The following is a 15,942-nucleotide window of genomic DNA, read 5'->3' on the forward strand; positions in this document are numbered from 1 at the left end:
CGCAGGCTGTGAACCAAAGTATCACAGGTTCGATTCCCAGTCAGGGCACATGCCTGGGTTGCAGGCCATGGCCCCCAGCAACCGCACATTGATGTTTCTCTCTCCCTTTCTCCCTCCCTTCCCTCTCTAAAAATAAATAAAATAAAATCTAAAAAGAAGGAAAATAATATAAAGTAGGAAAATTTTTTTTGGTTGGGGTTTCCCCCCTCCCTTTTAAAGAAGTGCTAAGCCCTATAAATAAATATAAAATACGCTCTTCAATCTTGTCAGTAATCTCTAATCAGTTTTTAAAGTGGATGTGATAGAATCATACGCCTGGGGTCTAATTCTCAAATTTGCCGTTTGGAAACAGTAACAAGAACTCCAGTAAGAGACAGACCCCACAAGGAGCAGTGTTAAAGAGAATATCTGAGACAGTTACAGCTTCTGTTGACGCTGACCAAATCACTTCAGAAAGCCGTGTCCTCTCCGCCGTACAGCGCGGTCCGTGGTATTTGCAGAGCACGTCGCAAGTGCCTGTTAAAAACGGCTGGGCGAGGGCAAGTATTGCTCACCATTAACCCCGCCTCTCAGGTCCTTTTCTTTCGCAGGAGAAAGGGGAAGTGGGTGGTTCACAGTTCAACACTCAGGCTCCTGCTAGGGATAATTGCTTGGTTTTCTTTTACTCTTCATGGCACTTCTTGAATCAGATTAATCTCCTTATATTCCATCTCTTGTCTATTCAAGACAGCAATTTCTGGGACTAAAAATATAACAAAACACAATACTCATTCGCATATAAAAGCCAGACCAAACCTCCTTTTATTCTGAAACCTGTTATTTTTGGGAAGTGTTCTTTGCAGTGTGACACATTGAAGATCCCACCCGTCGGGGGTGCCCCGTCACAAAGCACTTGCAAGTTCACTGTGATCCCCGGGCAGCTGCACGGCTAATGCCAGAATAGAGGTTCAAGTCCGTTCAGGTGGTGCCCGCACAGATCTTACAAGTTCAGAGACTCCGAACAAAGGACAAAGGCAACATTTCCATTACACTGAGGGCTGAAGCACCTCTTAGGCGGAGATTGTAATGAACTCACCAGATGCACCAAATCATTTAAAACAGCGCACTCCTCTGAGCTTCCCTGAGTGGTCCCTGCTTTCTTACAAGACAGCAGGTCTGCGTGTCAGCCGACACTGCAGCCCGTGCTCAGCAGTGCTCCTCTGTGTGGCTTCAAAGGGGCCCCGCGGGGTACCTGGCAGTGTGGCGCGGCGCGTGCGCACACGTGCGTGTGTCAGTGTGTTCCGAAGTGGACTTCAAAGGAACTAACAGATTCAGCTCAGTATCTAACGGGACCTCAACCACAGCAACGGAAAACGGGACAATGATGAGTGGAGTGAGCAGGAAGTATTCATCAGCAGGCGTGCAGAGTGAGCCTAAATTTCGTTCTGCGTTTCCTGGCAGCAAGGTGAGCATATATTAGGTTACATAATTACCATCACATGATAAAAGACGGCAACAAAACTGATCTGGAGAGAAACATTTTCCTGGCAGAAAATTCCAAGAGGAACTTAATTCATAGGATCTTCTGTGAGACACTTAATGAAGAGTGTCTTCAACTGAGACAGAAGTATTCACACCGATGTTTTCAATACCAGCTCTCCGTAAGAGGTGAAGGACTCCCTGAAGACTTTTCCGAGGGAGCCTGTGTGTCTGGTTTCCCGCCCTTACGACTGGGCTACCCCGGCTAGTCTCGCAGAGTGGGAGTGTGGCCCTTGGGCTGGTACCTCCTCTGGACCTGCCGGTTTCTAGCCCGCCCACAGCTGCGTTCTCTTCCTGTCTGAAGTGCATTCGGGCTGCTGATCAAGGACGGACGCTGATGTGAAGGAGGCAGGCCTAGCATCCTGCTTCGAGATTTCGGGGCCCAAACTCCAAAAGGAGGATCCGTCTGCCTGTGCACAGAGTTGGGCTTTGGGGGACTTGCAGGAAGGGCCGACTTTTCTCAGGGGGGCTTTCAATCAGCCCCCACTTTCAGATGCACACCGGGACCCCAGAGCACGGAAGGAGCCGTTGGAACCAAGCACTTTTGATGGAAGGGTTGCACTGCATGCCACGAGGGACCAGGCGGGAAGCATGGGAGCCAGGTGGCAGGTGTTGGGCGCATGGCCCGCTCGCCCGCTCTTGGGTCGGGGCCGGGACTGGCGAAGGGGCGGACGGGGCCACCTTCGCTCGGCTCTGACTGACGTCACCACCTGTGTGAGCTGTGGCCCAGGATGGCCAGAGCTCCCAGTTTCGGGAAAGGCTAGAAATCTTGACTTTACAGGATATCTAATGAATTAGGATACAGTCTCAGAACACATTTTTTTCAAAACATTTTGCAGGCCAAACCAAATACATCTATAATCAGTTTCAGCTTATGGGTCTTCAGTTTGCAAGCTCTGTTATACAGCAAAGCCTTACTCCTGGCTGGCATAGCTCAATGGATTGAGCGCGGGCTGCAAACCAAAGTGTCACAGGTTCGATTCCCAGTCAGGGTACATGCCTGGGTTGCAGGCCATGAACCCCAGCAACCGCACATTGATGTTTCTCTCTCTCTCTTTCTCCCTCCCTTCCCTCTCTAAAAGTAAATAAATAAAATCTTAAAAAAAAACAAAGCCTTACTAATCAAATGTTTTAACCATAAAATAGCCTCAGATTGGCCCAATTGAATTTCAGATTTGTAGCATAACTGAATCTTGATTTTAAAAAACAATTAAAGCTTGACAGAGTTTTCCCAGTGAGCTCATTAAACTGACCTAGTAAGTGGGAAAATGGTCATTTTCCCCCTTTTAATTGGTTATATTTTTCCCACACCTGCAGTAATTTGCCTTCTAATGTAGATGGTGTTGAGCTAATTTTCATTCTGATGTAGGTGTGGTGTTGGTTTCTTGCAATAATTATTCAGCACGCTCACCCCGTTCCTTAATTCAGCACCGCATTTGTGGGCCAGCACCACGGACAGTTCCCATGTGTGTTTTGTAAGATTCCGCAGCCTGATAATCTGTTCCTGGGCCACCTGGTATTTCAGTGGATGCTGATTCTGGAATGTACGACTAGGGGTTATTTTGGTGTGTGTTTGTCAGTAAATGGTGTACTTAAGTAATTCAGTATGTGATTGTTTACATTTGCCTGGTCATTTTTTTCTAGTTTTATTGAGATGTAATTGAGATATATATATAACATTGTGTACTTTTAAGGTGATGGTCTGATACACTTCCATGTTGCAAAACGATCACCACCTTGGCATTAGCTGACACCTCCAACCCCTCACATAGAGACCATTTCTTTTTGTGGGGAGAACATTTGAAATCTACTTTCTCAGCAACTTTCCAGTATATAGGTCTGGTCACCTCTGAGTAAGGAGGGGTAACAAGTATTAATAGGGTTTATTGAAGCCTTCCTCTGTGCCGTGCATTGGGCCAAGTGCTGCAGATACAGTAACTTGCGTAATCGTCACAGTGCTCTTTGAAGCAGGAATCGTCACGACCGTCGTCATCATCATCCCTACGTTACAGACATGGGCGGGCCGGGGCGAGGTGACGTGCATGCCTTGCCCGAGGCCCCACGGTCCGTAAGCTGTGGGGCCCAGGCAGCCAGGCGGTCTGACTCCGAGCAGAGCTCTCGCCGGCCCCAGAGCCCACACCAGGGCAGCGTGTCTTCCCTCTTGGGAAGCAGGCGTCCTTTGGGATCCCACAATGCCTTGGAAGCCTAGTGAGAGCTAAGAACAGAGTCCAAAGAGTGCTGGGGAACATGCGTGTGACCCCTCTCCCGCCCCTCCTCCTTGTAATCACTCAGGAACGAGTCATCAGAAGGGTCTTCCAGAAATTTACAGCAGGGGCCGGATCACATGGCGGGCCTGATGCTTGCTCCCGGACTCAAGGCTCATGATCCTTTAGCAAAACGTAGCCAGCGGAGACAAACCTTCCTGGTGCTGTCTCGGTTTAGGGGAACACGTTTCCCCACTCCTTCCCGGACAAAGCGGGGACACCTACCTAGAGCTCAGGGGCAGCCTGAATATCGGCTAGTTTGGTAGAGGTATGGTCTCTAGTAGTTGAGTGTAGGGGCATTAACACAGTATTAGTACAATATACTAACTTGCTTAGTATCCCAGTGTTTTTGGTAACAATATTAAATTTTAGTATAATTTTTATTCCTAAAAATCTTTTATCAAATATCTAGTCTAAAATACAATGTCCTTTTTTTAAATTCATGTTTAAATCAATGAGAGCTGTTTAGCAGAGGCTCAAAATGATCCCTGTTAACTTGTTTTCAAGTTATGTCTGATTCATGTATGTGGTCAAACCCACAACACATGCGTGTTTCGTATTACTAATACAATTCATGTTACTAATTGCAGCCATATGCATTTGAACACAATGTTATTGGTGGGAAATGAAGTATAAAGCATGAAAAATGTATCATTATTAAGGGGTGGAAATGACAGTTTTTAACTCCTTCCAGAACAGGGATGTTATGATACAGCTTTGATGGTTTCTCACTGCAGATGAGTCGAGGCTCCTGGGTAGATTTGGCGATCGGTTTCTTACCTTCCCAATTAATTGTAAACTCTTTCCTCTCATGGACAGGAATGATCTGGCACATTGGTTTTCCTACCACTGTGTGCCTGTCCGTGGACTCACGTTGTGCTCCTGCGTGGAGACAGGCAGACCCCTCGGAACAAGACAGACACCCTTAGACAGACCAGCGAGAGGACTTGAGTTGCGTCTCTGGTTTCTCTAATCTGATTTTACAAATGAAATAAAGACTACGACAGCATCTAAGATCCATGACATAATTTTTTTTTCAAAATTGAATGTGTTCGCAGGCTAGGTGTCATAGTTCTGTGAAATGCACACAATTAATGGCTCTGAATTTTGTTTCAGACGATCCATGGACACAAGGGACCGATCACCGCCGTGGCCTTCGCTCCTGATGGACGCTATCTCGCCACCTACTCAAACAGTGACAGCCACATTTCCTTCTGGCAGGTAAGCGTAGGTGCGACAGGGTCGTGGAGCACACGGCGTGATCTGCTGGGAAAGGCCTCCTGGTGCACCTGCCCACCCCTCTCCCTTCCTTCAACAAGCATCCTGTACTTATTGCTTGCCGACTGAGCGCCAGCTGCTAACATGCACTGAGGGTTCATTTAGCAACCTGGGAAGAGGGGTCCGCTCTCACGGAGCTCCCAGTCTCAGGGAGCACAGGGAAGCAAGGAAGCAACTACAGTTCAGGGGAACCTGAGCACAGGCTGTGGGGTGGCCTCGAAGAGGAAGTGACATCTGAGCTGAGCTGGGCTGATGCTGCGGAAGGAAGGGTAGGAGGGGTGGGAGTCCAGGGAGAGGGAGCAGCGGTCGGAGGTCAGCAGGCCTGGTGGGTGTGAGCGCCTGCCCTGGGAGAACTGGGCAAAGCCACATTCGGCTGCCCGCTGACGCGGGGCATTCAGACTGCTCTGGCAGGGCCCGGGGCAGAGGGGAGACGCAGGCGGCCGCCCGCTTTGCCTGCACGTCCCCTCTGTCGTGTCTGGGTTCTGGGTGCATTCCCAGCCGCCCACGCTGTGTTCTTCACTCCCAGACGACCCACACAGCCTCAGAAACCCGAGTGTCACTCACTGACTGGCGTAAGAATGCCTGTGTTCGATTCTGATTAAAGTAAATACTAACTCCGAACCACGAATTTTCACCCCAGAACTCGTTTCTGTTGCAAATAGAAGCTGTTCGTGGCTAGCTTCTATACAACCTTCCTTTTAATGATGTTACTCCTGATAATTACAAAAAAGTAAACATTACCAACTCCCCCCTCCCACCAATAATGTTCATTTAAAATTTTGTGGTTCCTTTTACTTTCCTAGGATACAAGTGTGTTTTATGAGATTCAGTGTAATGCTTTGAAAGCTATAAAAAAGTTTAGAGACTTCAGCACAGCTTGATAATGGTTTCTAAAAAAGCAGTGGCTAATAAAAATGTAAAACAGATACAATAAATTGCTTAACTAACGACATCCTATTGAAGCACAAGAACCTCCAAATCTGTCACAGACTTTTTCTAACTCTTCACCTGGTTTTAGTTTTCCAGTTTATGGCCTCATCGTCCTTTCTTCCAGAACATAACTCTGGCGTTTTCATCAGCTCTCATGACACCTTCCCCTCAGAGCCCTCACCCACCGGTCACTGGTCCTGGCAGGCGACCTCGGGGCCGTCCTGCGTTAATCCTGTTGGGAGCCCACACCCAAGACCCTCCACACCCATACACTGGGCTCTCGCGACACTGGTTCTTTACAGAGCCCGCCCACCAGGTGTTTCTCTCCCACGGTGGTCTCTTCACCCTGCCTGCCCTTAGGTACCAGTTCTGACTCATCTCCTGCTCCCTCGTAATGCGGGAGAAGTGCGGGGCTGAAGCTCCACCCGTCCGTTCAGCGTTCCTCCGGGCTGGAAGGGCGAGGGGCGGGCCAGCGCTTTAGGGACACCGGGGCAGTGAGTCACCGGCCCCTGCCTTTGAGGAGTTTGTGTTCTGACCATGTTTCTTCTTTGGAAAAAAACAAGACCCATCTCTGTCTTGTCCAACTTCACTTCCCCCACCAAGTAGAATTCCCTATATGGAGGAATCTGGAATGTTCTCCAGTGTTTTCCTGAACGTCTATGCGGTAAAACTTGTCCCTCTTACCTAGATGTTCAAGGTTCTGTCTGGGTAAGGTCATCCCCCCCTTGAATATTCCTCTATGTCGGAGCTGCTGTCTAGCGCACTGATGGAACCACAGTTAGCACCCTTTCTTACCCGCAGATCAAGGCCACCCATTAAATGAGGCCTCTTCGAGACACCTCTCCATCTTCCAGTTCTCTCGGGCTCTGGCTGCTGTCCTCTAGGCTTTGCTAAGTGCACTGAAACCTGCCGGCCAGTCCCTGGGGCTTTGTGCCCAATGTCCCCAGTCCCCACGCTTGTCTGCGGGCGCGGTGGCCTCGTGTTGTTACCTGCGCTCATGAGTGTCCCATGGACACAGCACTAACTCGGGCCACCCACTCCCAAGTCCTCATTGCTTGAAACCTGACGTTAGCATTTCAAATGCAGCCCCTTTCGCACACGCTTGAATAATACCCAGACTGTCCTTGGAATCTAGGAGGAAGGCACAGAAACATCATTTCAGCCTTGTCTCTCCCAGAAGCGTAGTGAGTTTTTATTTGGATTGAAGAGAGTCCAGAAAGCGGTGTTGGATTTACCACTGTTCTCCCCAAATGGACTTGCTGACTTATTTAGATACATATTGTTTGGTTCTAATGATGTATGATATAGCACTTCTGCAGTATTCCAGTAAATGGACTGCAATATATTTTGAAAACTTGACGAAGTCTTATTAATATAGAACCTTACAAAAGCCATCAACTATTAAAATCTCTGCTGAGAAATGAGTGTTAATGAGAAATATCGGTTGGATAATTACTCAAGTGAGACTTAGTAAAAGGTTCGAGTGCAGCATTACTTACACCGAGAAGAGCATTAAACATTTCCTGTTTTGATGAATTACATCTGTTTGTATGTGTTCGGAAAATAAGCTTTGTGGAACTGGTTTTGCGAAGCATTTTTTATCCTTATTTTTGAAAGTTAAACACTTTTTTATTGTGTATGCTATTACAGTTGCCCCAATTGTCCCCCTTTGCCCCCCTCCAGCCCTAGCCTGCACCCTCACCCCCAGTCAGTCCCCACACCATTGTCCACGCCCACGGGTGACACATACATGCTCTTTGACCAGTCCCTGCCCCTCCTTTCAGCCGGTCCCACCAGGCCGGGGAAAGCGAAAGCTACATCTTAGTTAGTTTACATACCCAGCTGTTGAATGATGCAATTTGTTAATCTTTCGATTCCTCTGAGCCTCCGAACATGTTTCCATAGTTTGAATATTGCATTTCAGTGTATCCATCGACATCTGATCGAGGGGAGTTTAGTAATGAAACAGAACCATAATTCTCTCACCTAAATTTTACCATTGCCTTCTAACAAATAGGTATTCTCTTTCCTAACTGCTAACAATACATTTGATGGACATTGGTTTCATTTATTTTTACTTAGTCCATCATATGAGAGAATCGTGTTCAGCCATTTAAAAAGGATGATGTAAATCTGTAGTCATTAACGTGAAAAGATCACCCTCAACATTTTGTTGAAGGAAATAAGCAGATTGTGAAACAACTTTTTAATATGAGCCTGTTTATGCAAAAAAATTATATAATTTTTTTATTTTTTATTTTTAAGTATATTTTATTGATAATGCTATTACAGTTGTCCTGTTTTTTTCTACCCTTTATTTCCCTCCACCCTGCACCCTCCTACCAGCCTCCCCCCCTTAGTTCATGTCCATGGGTCATACATGTAAGTTCTTTGTCTTGTCTATTTCCCAAACTTTCCTTCACCTCCCCTCTCTATTTTGTTCCTGCCATTTGTGCTTCTTATTCTCTGTACCTTTCCCCCATTCTTCCCCCACCTCTCAGAACTAGGAACGGTAACATGATAACAAACTCACAACTATCAGCCATTGAACCTAAAACAAAAACAAACTAAGCAAACAACTAGAACAGGAACAGAATCACAGAAATGGAGATCGCATGGATGTTTACATAAAATTCTTTACACTGGCTTCTCCTCGGGTGTGTGTAAGGTCTGGGCGGCGTCAGTGATCATCTCTGAGAAGTGAGGTGTCAGGAGAGTTCCGCTTTCTTCTTTCTGCTTATCTTTGTTGTTTGAATTTCCCACAGGGAGTATCTTTGTCATCGAGAAAAAAGATTAACATTACCAAATATTACAACTCCAGGTAGTTTTCATTCACTCAAGGCTCCAACTGCCCTCACTTTAGCCTACTTTATAACCAGTCACTGGTCAAAAAGAGCATTAATATTGAGCAACAAAATGGTGATTTTTTTTTTTGGTGGGGATTCTTCGACCAAGTTTCTTGGAGAGATTCATACTCACCCCAGTACTTCGGACTCATCTCTGATTTGAAGAGGTCAGAGGAACAGGATGGTCCCAGGAGCAAGAAATTACAGCTTACAGGAGGGTCGTCATCATTCCCACTGCCTGCGGCCTGCAGGGTCATGTCCCTTGTAGAACGGGGCCTGGTCCTCCCTGGTTACAGGCGGGATGGCTGTCTAGCCCTACGTAAGGTGTTTGCCAATGGATTTATCAGTCATCTGAGGGGTGGCTCAGCTTGTAAGGGGAACCCCAATATAATAATGCACCTTTAAAACACCTTTCCATGCTAAAATCCCAGTAAGATATTCTCCCCTCCCCCCGCCCTCTGGCCCTCAGCCCACTTCTCGGACGTGCCTACATTTGAGGAGAAGAATTAAAAATAAGGAAGTATCTGAGCCTATCGGATACCCTGAGCATTTTAAGCCACCAGCAGAAATCAAGCTGCATACATATTTTCATAGAAAATCCATAAAGAATGAAAAATACTTTGTGGTTGTTTATCAACTGAGAAATTGGATTTTTTAAAAGCACAATATGCCTGTTGGTGCCAGTTAATTTTAACCAGCAATTTTCTGGATCATTTGTATATGTTCTGCGAGAGGACTAAATTATTGTGTACTGTTACTTTTTGTGCGGGTGAGAACTATAAAATCAAGCTCACTGTCATTATTTATATTGAAACTCTTCGGAAACCTCGAGAAAGCAGTAAGGCGTTAATGTTTATCTCTGTGGAGTTTGGGGGGGGGGGGAAGAAAGGCAGCTTCCCAGGGTGGCAGCGAGGTGCTGCCCGGCTCTGAATGGGGCTGCACTTCAACAGGAAGAGTTCATGACGACCATACACTCGGTTTTAAAGTGCGACCTCGTACACTAGTGATTTTTTTCTGTGTTCTGTTCGGCACTATTATTAATGTAGTAAAATCAGTAGCATTAGTCATCTTAAAAGGGTTATTACTCAAGATGATTTAAATTGTGAAAATGTCAGCGGAGCCTGCACGCATCCGGCCGGAGACGCCGTGATTTACGCGCCCTGACACCGCCCCCCCCCCACCCCCCGCCGCCGCCGCCGCCGAGGACGGCCAGCTCGGGGACGGCTCGCACTCCCCCGCGCTGATCCGGATGCGGAGCGCGGCGTCGGCGGGAGCGGGGCTCCCCGTGTCGGCCGCTCGTGTGTACCGGGTCACGGTCTGCATGCTTCACACGGACCCCCAGAGGCTCCCCCATTAGATGGAGGGTTCAGTGCAGGGAAGAATTAGAAACGACAGTGAGTGCGAAGAAGAATCCCATCCGCCAGACCTCGTTCCTGATTTTCAGCGCGGTCTCCGTGGGACGCGCAGCGCCACCGAACATGGGTGTTGGGGACACGCCCGGTGACACTTGGAACCTAAAGGGCTCAGCAGACTCAGTCGCTCGGACGGCAGTTTCCCGAGATAACCGACCCGAACACACAGTGGCTCGGGAGCCGTGGTTTCCACAATATTTCTCACCGATGTGAATGGACAGAAGAACCTCAAGTTCCGATCAAATCCGGAAAAGCTGCCACAAAACAGAAAACACCAACTAATAAACTGCCAATAAGTCGTGACGTACAGGGTCTGGCACAAATAACGCCCCCTTTCTTTAATCACAAAGTCTTTTATTGCAAAAGCGTAAGCACGTCATTCTGTAACGTAACAACACCGCGCTCAAGCACACCGTATGGCATTTTAGGCGACATGCTCACATGGCGGTCCCTCTCACGCGAGGCATCCACGTGCCCTACCAGCCTCGCTCCAGCAGGTCCTGCTTCTGCCGGACCCTGTGTGTTCTCCCTGGCACGGCAGCAAAACAGTATCGAGGTGTGGCTGATTCTTGTTTTCCCTGTACAATAAACTAGAGCTTTCCAGAGCCTGCATTTTTTTAAAGCAGGTGAGGGGGGCAGGGTTGGCAGAAGGAGGTCGGGATTGGGGCTGATTGTGGCTTTTGACGCAGTAACCTCTCACTCCACCCGCCGCATAGCCCGGCTTCACCCCCTGAACTAACTGTAAGTCCCGGAACTCGCTTTGTGGGCTAGTCGTTTTGGCACGGTTGAAAACACCCATAATTTCCAAATGCTGTCTGATTGGACTGTTTTATTGACATGTACAATGTAGCCTCCTTCTTAAAGCCTGGACTTTCCTGCTGTCAAGTTCTGCCCACAAAGTGAAGTTTCTCTGTATTCATGTTTTCACCATAACAGTGTCAGAACAGTTTCGAAAGGGACCCTTCAGAGGGTAAGAGTAAGCTCTTGGGTGGACGTGAGCCGGCACCGCGGAGGGGAAAGTGACCGGCATGTGGGACCCTGGAGCCCCATGCGGGAGGGAAAGGGAAGTGAGTCTTTTTTTGCCTGACACGTGTGCTCTCCCGCCCCTGTGCGCCCCCAGATGAACACCTCTCTGCTGGGAAGCATCGGCATGCTGAACTCGGCTCCCCAGCTGCGCTGCATGAAAACCTACCAGGTGCCCCCCGTGCAGCCGGCCTCCCCCGGCCCCCACAACGCCCTCCGACTGGCGCGGCTCATCTGGACTTCCAACCGCAACGTCATCCTGATGGCCCACGACGGGAAGGAGCACCGCTTCATGGTCTGAGGCTGGCGTCGCCGGCCTGCCCCTCGGCACCTTCCGTTCCCCACGCCGAGATTCCTCCGTCCTTGCGCCAGGGCTGGGTCACTGCCCGGTGCCTGCCCACCCAGGGTTCCCCAGGGAGGCGGCCAGCTCTGTGTCACTTCTGCATGGTCCGGGACAGATGCCGGCTCCTGCCACCTCCGGGTTCAGAGGCACGCACCTGGCGCTCTGCAGGCTGGGGCCCTTCTGTCACGAGGTCACCTTCCTGCCCGAGAGGGAGGGGCAGCCAGCGGTCCCTGGGAACGCTCCGGGGCTGGTGCAGCCGAGCCTGGAAATCAATAAACTCTGTGATTGCAGCCCAGCCCAGGTCGGCGCTTCCTCCCGCCGAACCCCCTTCTTGAAGCGCTGCTCCAGCCTGGCCGTCTTGACTTGGGTCTGAGGTCACGCGGCAGTCCTAATTGTCAAAGTTATTGTCCTTTGGGTTTCCTAAAACATACTATTGTTTACCAAAAAGATTCTGTGTTTACAGGGGTTTTTTCCTTCAGCTGATTGTTAGGAAATTGCTCAATCGATTTCCTAGGGTGTAGCCACTACCTTCTTTATCAATAATACCTAACTGATCTGAGATTAATGAGAATATATTAAAAAAAACACATTTTTTTCCTTGTGGAGAACACAGTTTCCCAGACACCTAGCATTCTAAAATGCTCATACCCTGCTTAGTGATGGTGTATTTAGTGGTTTAAAAATAAAATCATCTCTGCTGATGACCTAGTTAATATCATTATCCAGCCGCCATAACTAATGTGTTGAACAGACTTTTATAATCAAGAACCAAGTCTGGAAGCATAACACATGCCTGAGAAGCAGACAGCTGTGTCTGTCACTACAGGCCTTTTCAGGAAAGAGCTTCCCCTTCCCTCCAGAAACTGTGGAGACCTGCAGTCCCCTGCTAGGGCTTATGTCCACTACCGTGCAATAGTGACAGTTCAGCCTTCAAACTATTGCTGACCAATCAAAGGAAAGCAAAGGCAGCATTTCTTTTAACCAGGTATCCTGGCACATCAGTAACAGCAGGGCAGGGTTCAGGAGCGTATACAGAGATGTGAGGGTGCGCCAGCCTGAGCAAACACTCACCGAGAGTGTGCGTCACGCTCTGGAGTCAGCTTTAACGAGGCGGCTTTTCCCTATGTCCAGCTCTGCTGGCTCTTGCTCATAGTAATGGGGGGGCAGGATCCATAAAATAGTATTTTGTGTGAATTGCTCCTAACAAACCTCCATCTGCATATAGCTGGGGATTTGGTTGGTTGGCCAGTTGGGTAACATGGTTTATTAATGCAGAAAGATCAAATGAGTTATGAAATTCGGAGAAAACATGTGATGTTTACAAAGGAACCAAAATGGTAATGGGAGCATTTAACTTGAAGAGCCTAGATGTCAGGGTTTACGGGATAAATAAGAGTAAGATCGCAGTCTGGGATCAAATGCCTCTGTGATTTTATTGGAGCAGATTTTTAAAGACCACGTACAGAAACCAAGACCACTAGAACACCCCTTTCCTGTTGATATGAAGCACATTGTTTCCACTGGTGGAAAACCTGTGCTTTTCCCTGGTCGTAGACTTCGGGTGTTCTTTCACAAGCGAATTTATGAAACATGCATGCACATTGTATTTATACAGATTATATATGTAGTTTCCAGGAAGAAACAGGACCACACAGTGCAGGCTTTACTCGTGTGCTGAACGCACGGCTGTTCCGCTGTGGATAGAGAAACCCGAGGCCAGCAGAAGGGGCACCCAGAGGCGCCTCCCGACTCCTCGCGAGACCCAGCACACGTTTGCTTCGTGAACTCGAATGGGGATTAATTTATTCTGCACTACGCAGGGATGTCGGAACGATGAAGTGGGAGGATACCTTGGAGATTTTTTAAAACAAAGTGTTGAGTGCCTCGGGAGGAAGGCGTGAGACCGCAGGGCAGGCCACCACACGCGCACGGGTGGGGGACGCGCGGCGTGGAGATGAGGACGGCACCGGGAGGCCCACGGGAGCGGCACACCGCGCAGTGGGCTTGACCGGCCCGGTCACCCGTTGTCTGCACAGCCGGCGGTTATTGGCCAGGAGAATATTCCAGCTACAGCGCTCTGGACTGGATAGTATTTGAGGGTTCGACAGCTGCCTCTGCCTGCTGAACTAATATTTGCATTCTTGTGAGCCCAAATCTCCCCGTGGCTGTGCCGACAGCCCCCCGGCTTAGATTCGTCGGCCCGGCGGAGCCCAGCTTCGTGCCGTCATTCCAGTGCGTGTGTTCAGTGGTGTGTGAGCGTCGCCGGCGCTGTATGTGGACCTGTCCTCGTACATGTGGAGGCATGTGTGGCTGCGTGGACGGTTTACAAGCAGAAGGTCACGTGACATGACACCTGTGTGAAATGGTAACGCTTGAACTGGCTGTGTACAGAGTGAATTAAAGTATCTGCCTCTCAAGACGTTTCTTGATGACTCCACTTAATTGATAGGCTCTATGTGTGCTGAGTGTTCCTCTGTACATACGTGTGTTAAATAAAAGTGGATTGTACTGGAGATTGTTTTTCCCATTAAAAACATCCTTCACGCTTAAACATTGCCCATTGGAATCCGTATGCTTTTCCCCCACCCCCACTCCCTTTGCTACCAGATCAAGCCTTCTCTTTCCATCTGATCATTGCTTTCCCTGGAGAGCTAGCGTCAGGAAAGGCCAGCCTGTTCACAAAGGTCAGTAGAACAGGAAGGAAGGAAGCCCCTCTCCTGCCCTGCCCGACGTGTGAGAACCAGAAACACCCCTACCGGAAACTCAGCAGCGCCCTCTGTGGTTTGGGCAAGGGAATTGCATGCATGATACTTTAATCTCTACCCTAAATTGCTCCTAAACAGACTGTTAATTGTATCAACTTATACTTTATCAGACGTGATGATACAGGTTCAGTCCCTGGGGTGAGGGGGCTGGGCTGAGATCATGAATTCCATTTAATACTCTTGGAGTTGAATTTGAATCCCTGAGGTAAATGGTGGAATTGGTTTTCAAAAAAAAAAAGCAAGAGTAACAAAAGAAGTCGTGACTCACAGAAGGATTATACTTGTAAGTAGTGAATGCACTTCTTTAATTTTAGTGAACACACTTCTTTAATTTTCAGAGAAGACTGTAGAACATCTTCAGTCATAGCGCAGCAGCATAAATCCTGTAAGAAGCAGGCAAACCTGAAAGGAGTCGATGCAGCGTCTTCGGCCCCGTCCTCACGCCCAGTGTCCGTCCCAGGACCTGTGTGAACATCTCCTGATGACTTCAGTGTAGCCGGGGAGGGGGACAGGGGCAGACCCAGTTCTGTGTGACGTGTGCTCACACAAACCGATCAAATGTGGAAAGGGCGTGACATTAATAGGAAGGTAAAGCCAAGCAGAGATGGGTGAACTTTCACCTTTCACCCCTCCGGCTGACTGACAGAGCCGAGTGTTGGAGAAAATCAATACTTTGGAGCCAGGAGGGAAATATTTCCAGCCTCTAACTAGAGAATTGTTTTGACAAGGCCAAGATAATCCAAGCTGCACAGGAGAAAGAGAAAAGAAGACTCATTTTTAAAGCTTGACACTTCAAGGTGTTTTTGTACAATGGTTTAGAGATCGTCAATACATACAAATACCAAAGGTCAGAAAGAAAAGCCAGAGAATTTCAAAAATTAGATGTTCAGTTCTTTCTGCTGTTTACAAACTAAAGAAGTGTCTGTGCTTGTAATTGTCGTTTAAAGGAGCCGAGCTTTCAGGATCTCATCCTTCTTTAATGAGAACTAAAATTGTTTAGAGCAGCCCTATGAATAGCAGATGCCTGGAAAGGCGGCTAGACTTTGTTTCTGTACGTATTTTGTCTTGGTCACACCATTTTGCACTAACGTCTCAGAATCTTGTTTTTTAATTCATGTTGGCAAATCTTAGTTCTTCCTTCACATTTGAGTCAACTATTTGCATGAGAAAGTGGTTCATGTCCCTTTGGGACTTGACTTGTTGCTAGTTTCTCCGAGACCCTTTAAGCAAATTACTTAAAAAAGTGCCCTCATTAGTGCTTTTCTACATGAGAGGCTTATGCACCTCTAGGAAACAGGTGAGCACTTCGCTGCACTTACACCAGCAAGATTGGATCCATTCGTCCTGTGGACAGTTGCCTCCACTGTAGGGACACAGATTCTTTTCTTCTCTACCGATGGTAAAACGGTGGACCGGGTGCCCACGCCATCCAGCCAAGCGCGGGACAAAGGGATCCTGAGCAGGTTAAGTGTCTCAAGCAACCTCTGTTTTCTCATTGGCTTGCTGTGAACATGTGTTAATTATACGATCATTAAAATAACAGTGAAAATACAGTCTTCATTT

At 48.1% G+C, this 15,942-nt stretch overlaps 1 protein-coding gene across 2 annotated transcripts in view; it reads left to right on the plus strand.

Moving 5' to 3' along the window:
- WDR7 (WD repeat domain 7) overlaps positions 1 to 14,127 on the plus strand; it is a 290,553-nt gene extending 276,426 nt beyond the window's left edge. For both annotated transcript variants that reach the window (XM_045849693.1, XM_045849694.1), the window contains 2 exons: positions 4,899 to 5,003; positions 11,369 to 14,127. In XM_045849693.1, the coding sequence (XP_045705649.1) occupies positions 4,899 to 5,003; positions 11,369 to 11,572 (309 nt within the window). In that variant the 3' untranslated portion in view covers positions 11,573 to 14,127. The remainder of the gene's footprint in view (positions 1 to 4,898; positions 5,004 to 11,368) is intronic.
- The last annotated feature ends 1,815 nt before the right edge of the window (positions 14,128 to 15,942 follow it).

The sequence above is a fragment of the Phyllostomus hastatus genome, unplaced genomic scaffold (assembly GCF_019186645.2).
Source record: "Phyllostomus hastatus isolate PE091 unplaced genomic scaffold, TTU_PhHast_1.1 phas_contig_80, whole genome shotgun sequence".
NCBI classification, from domain to species: domain Eukaryota; kingdom Metazoa; phylum Chordata; class Mammalia; order Chiroptera; family Phyllostomidae; genus Phyllostomus; species Phyllostomus hastatus.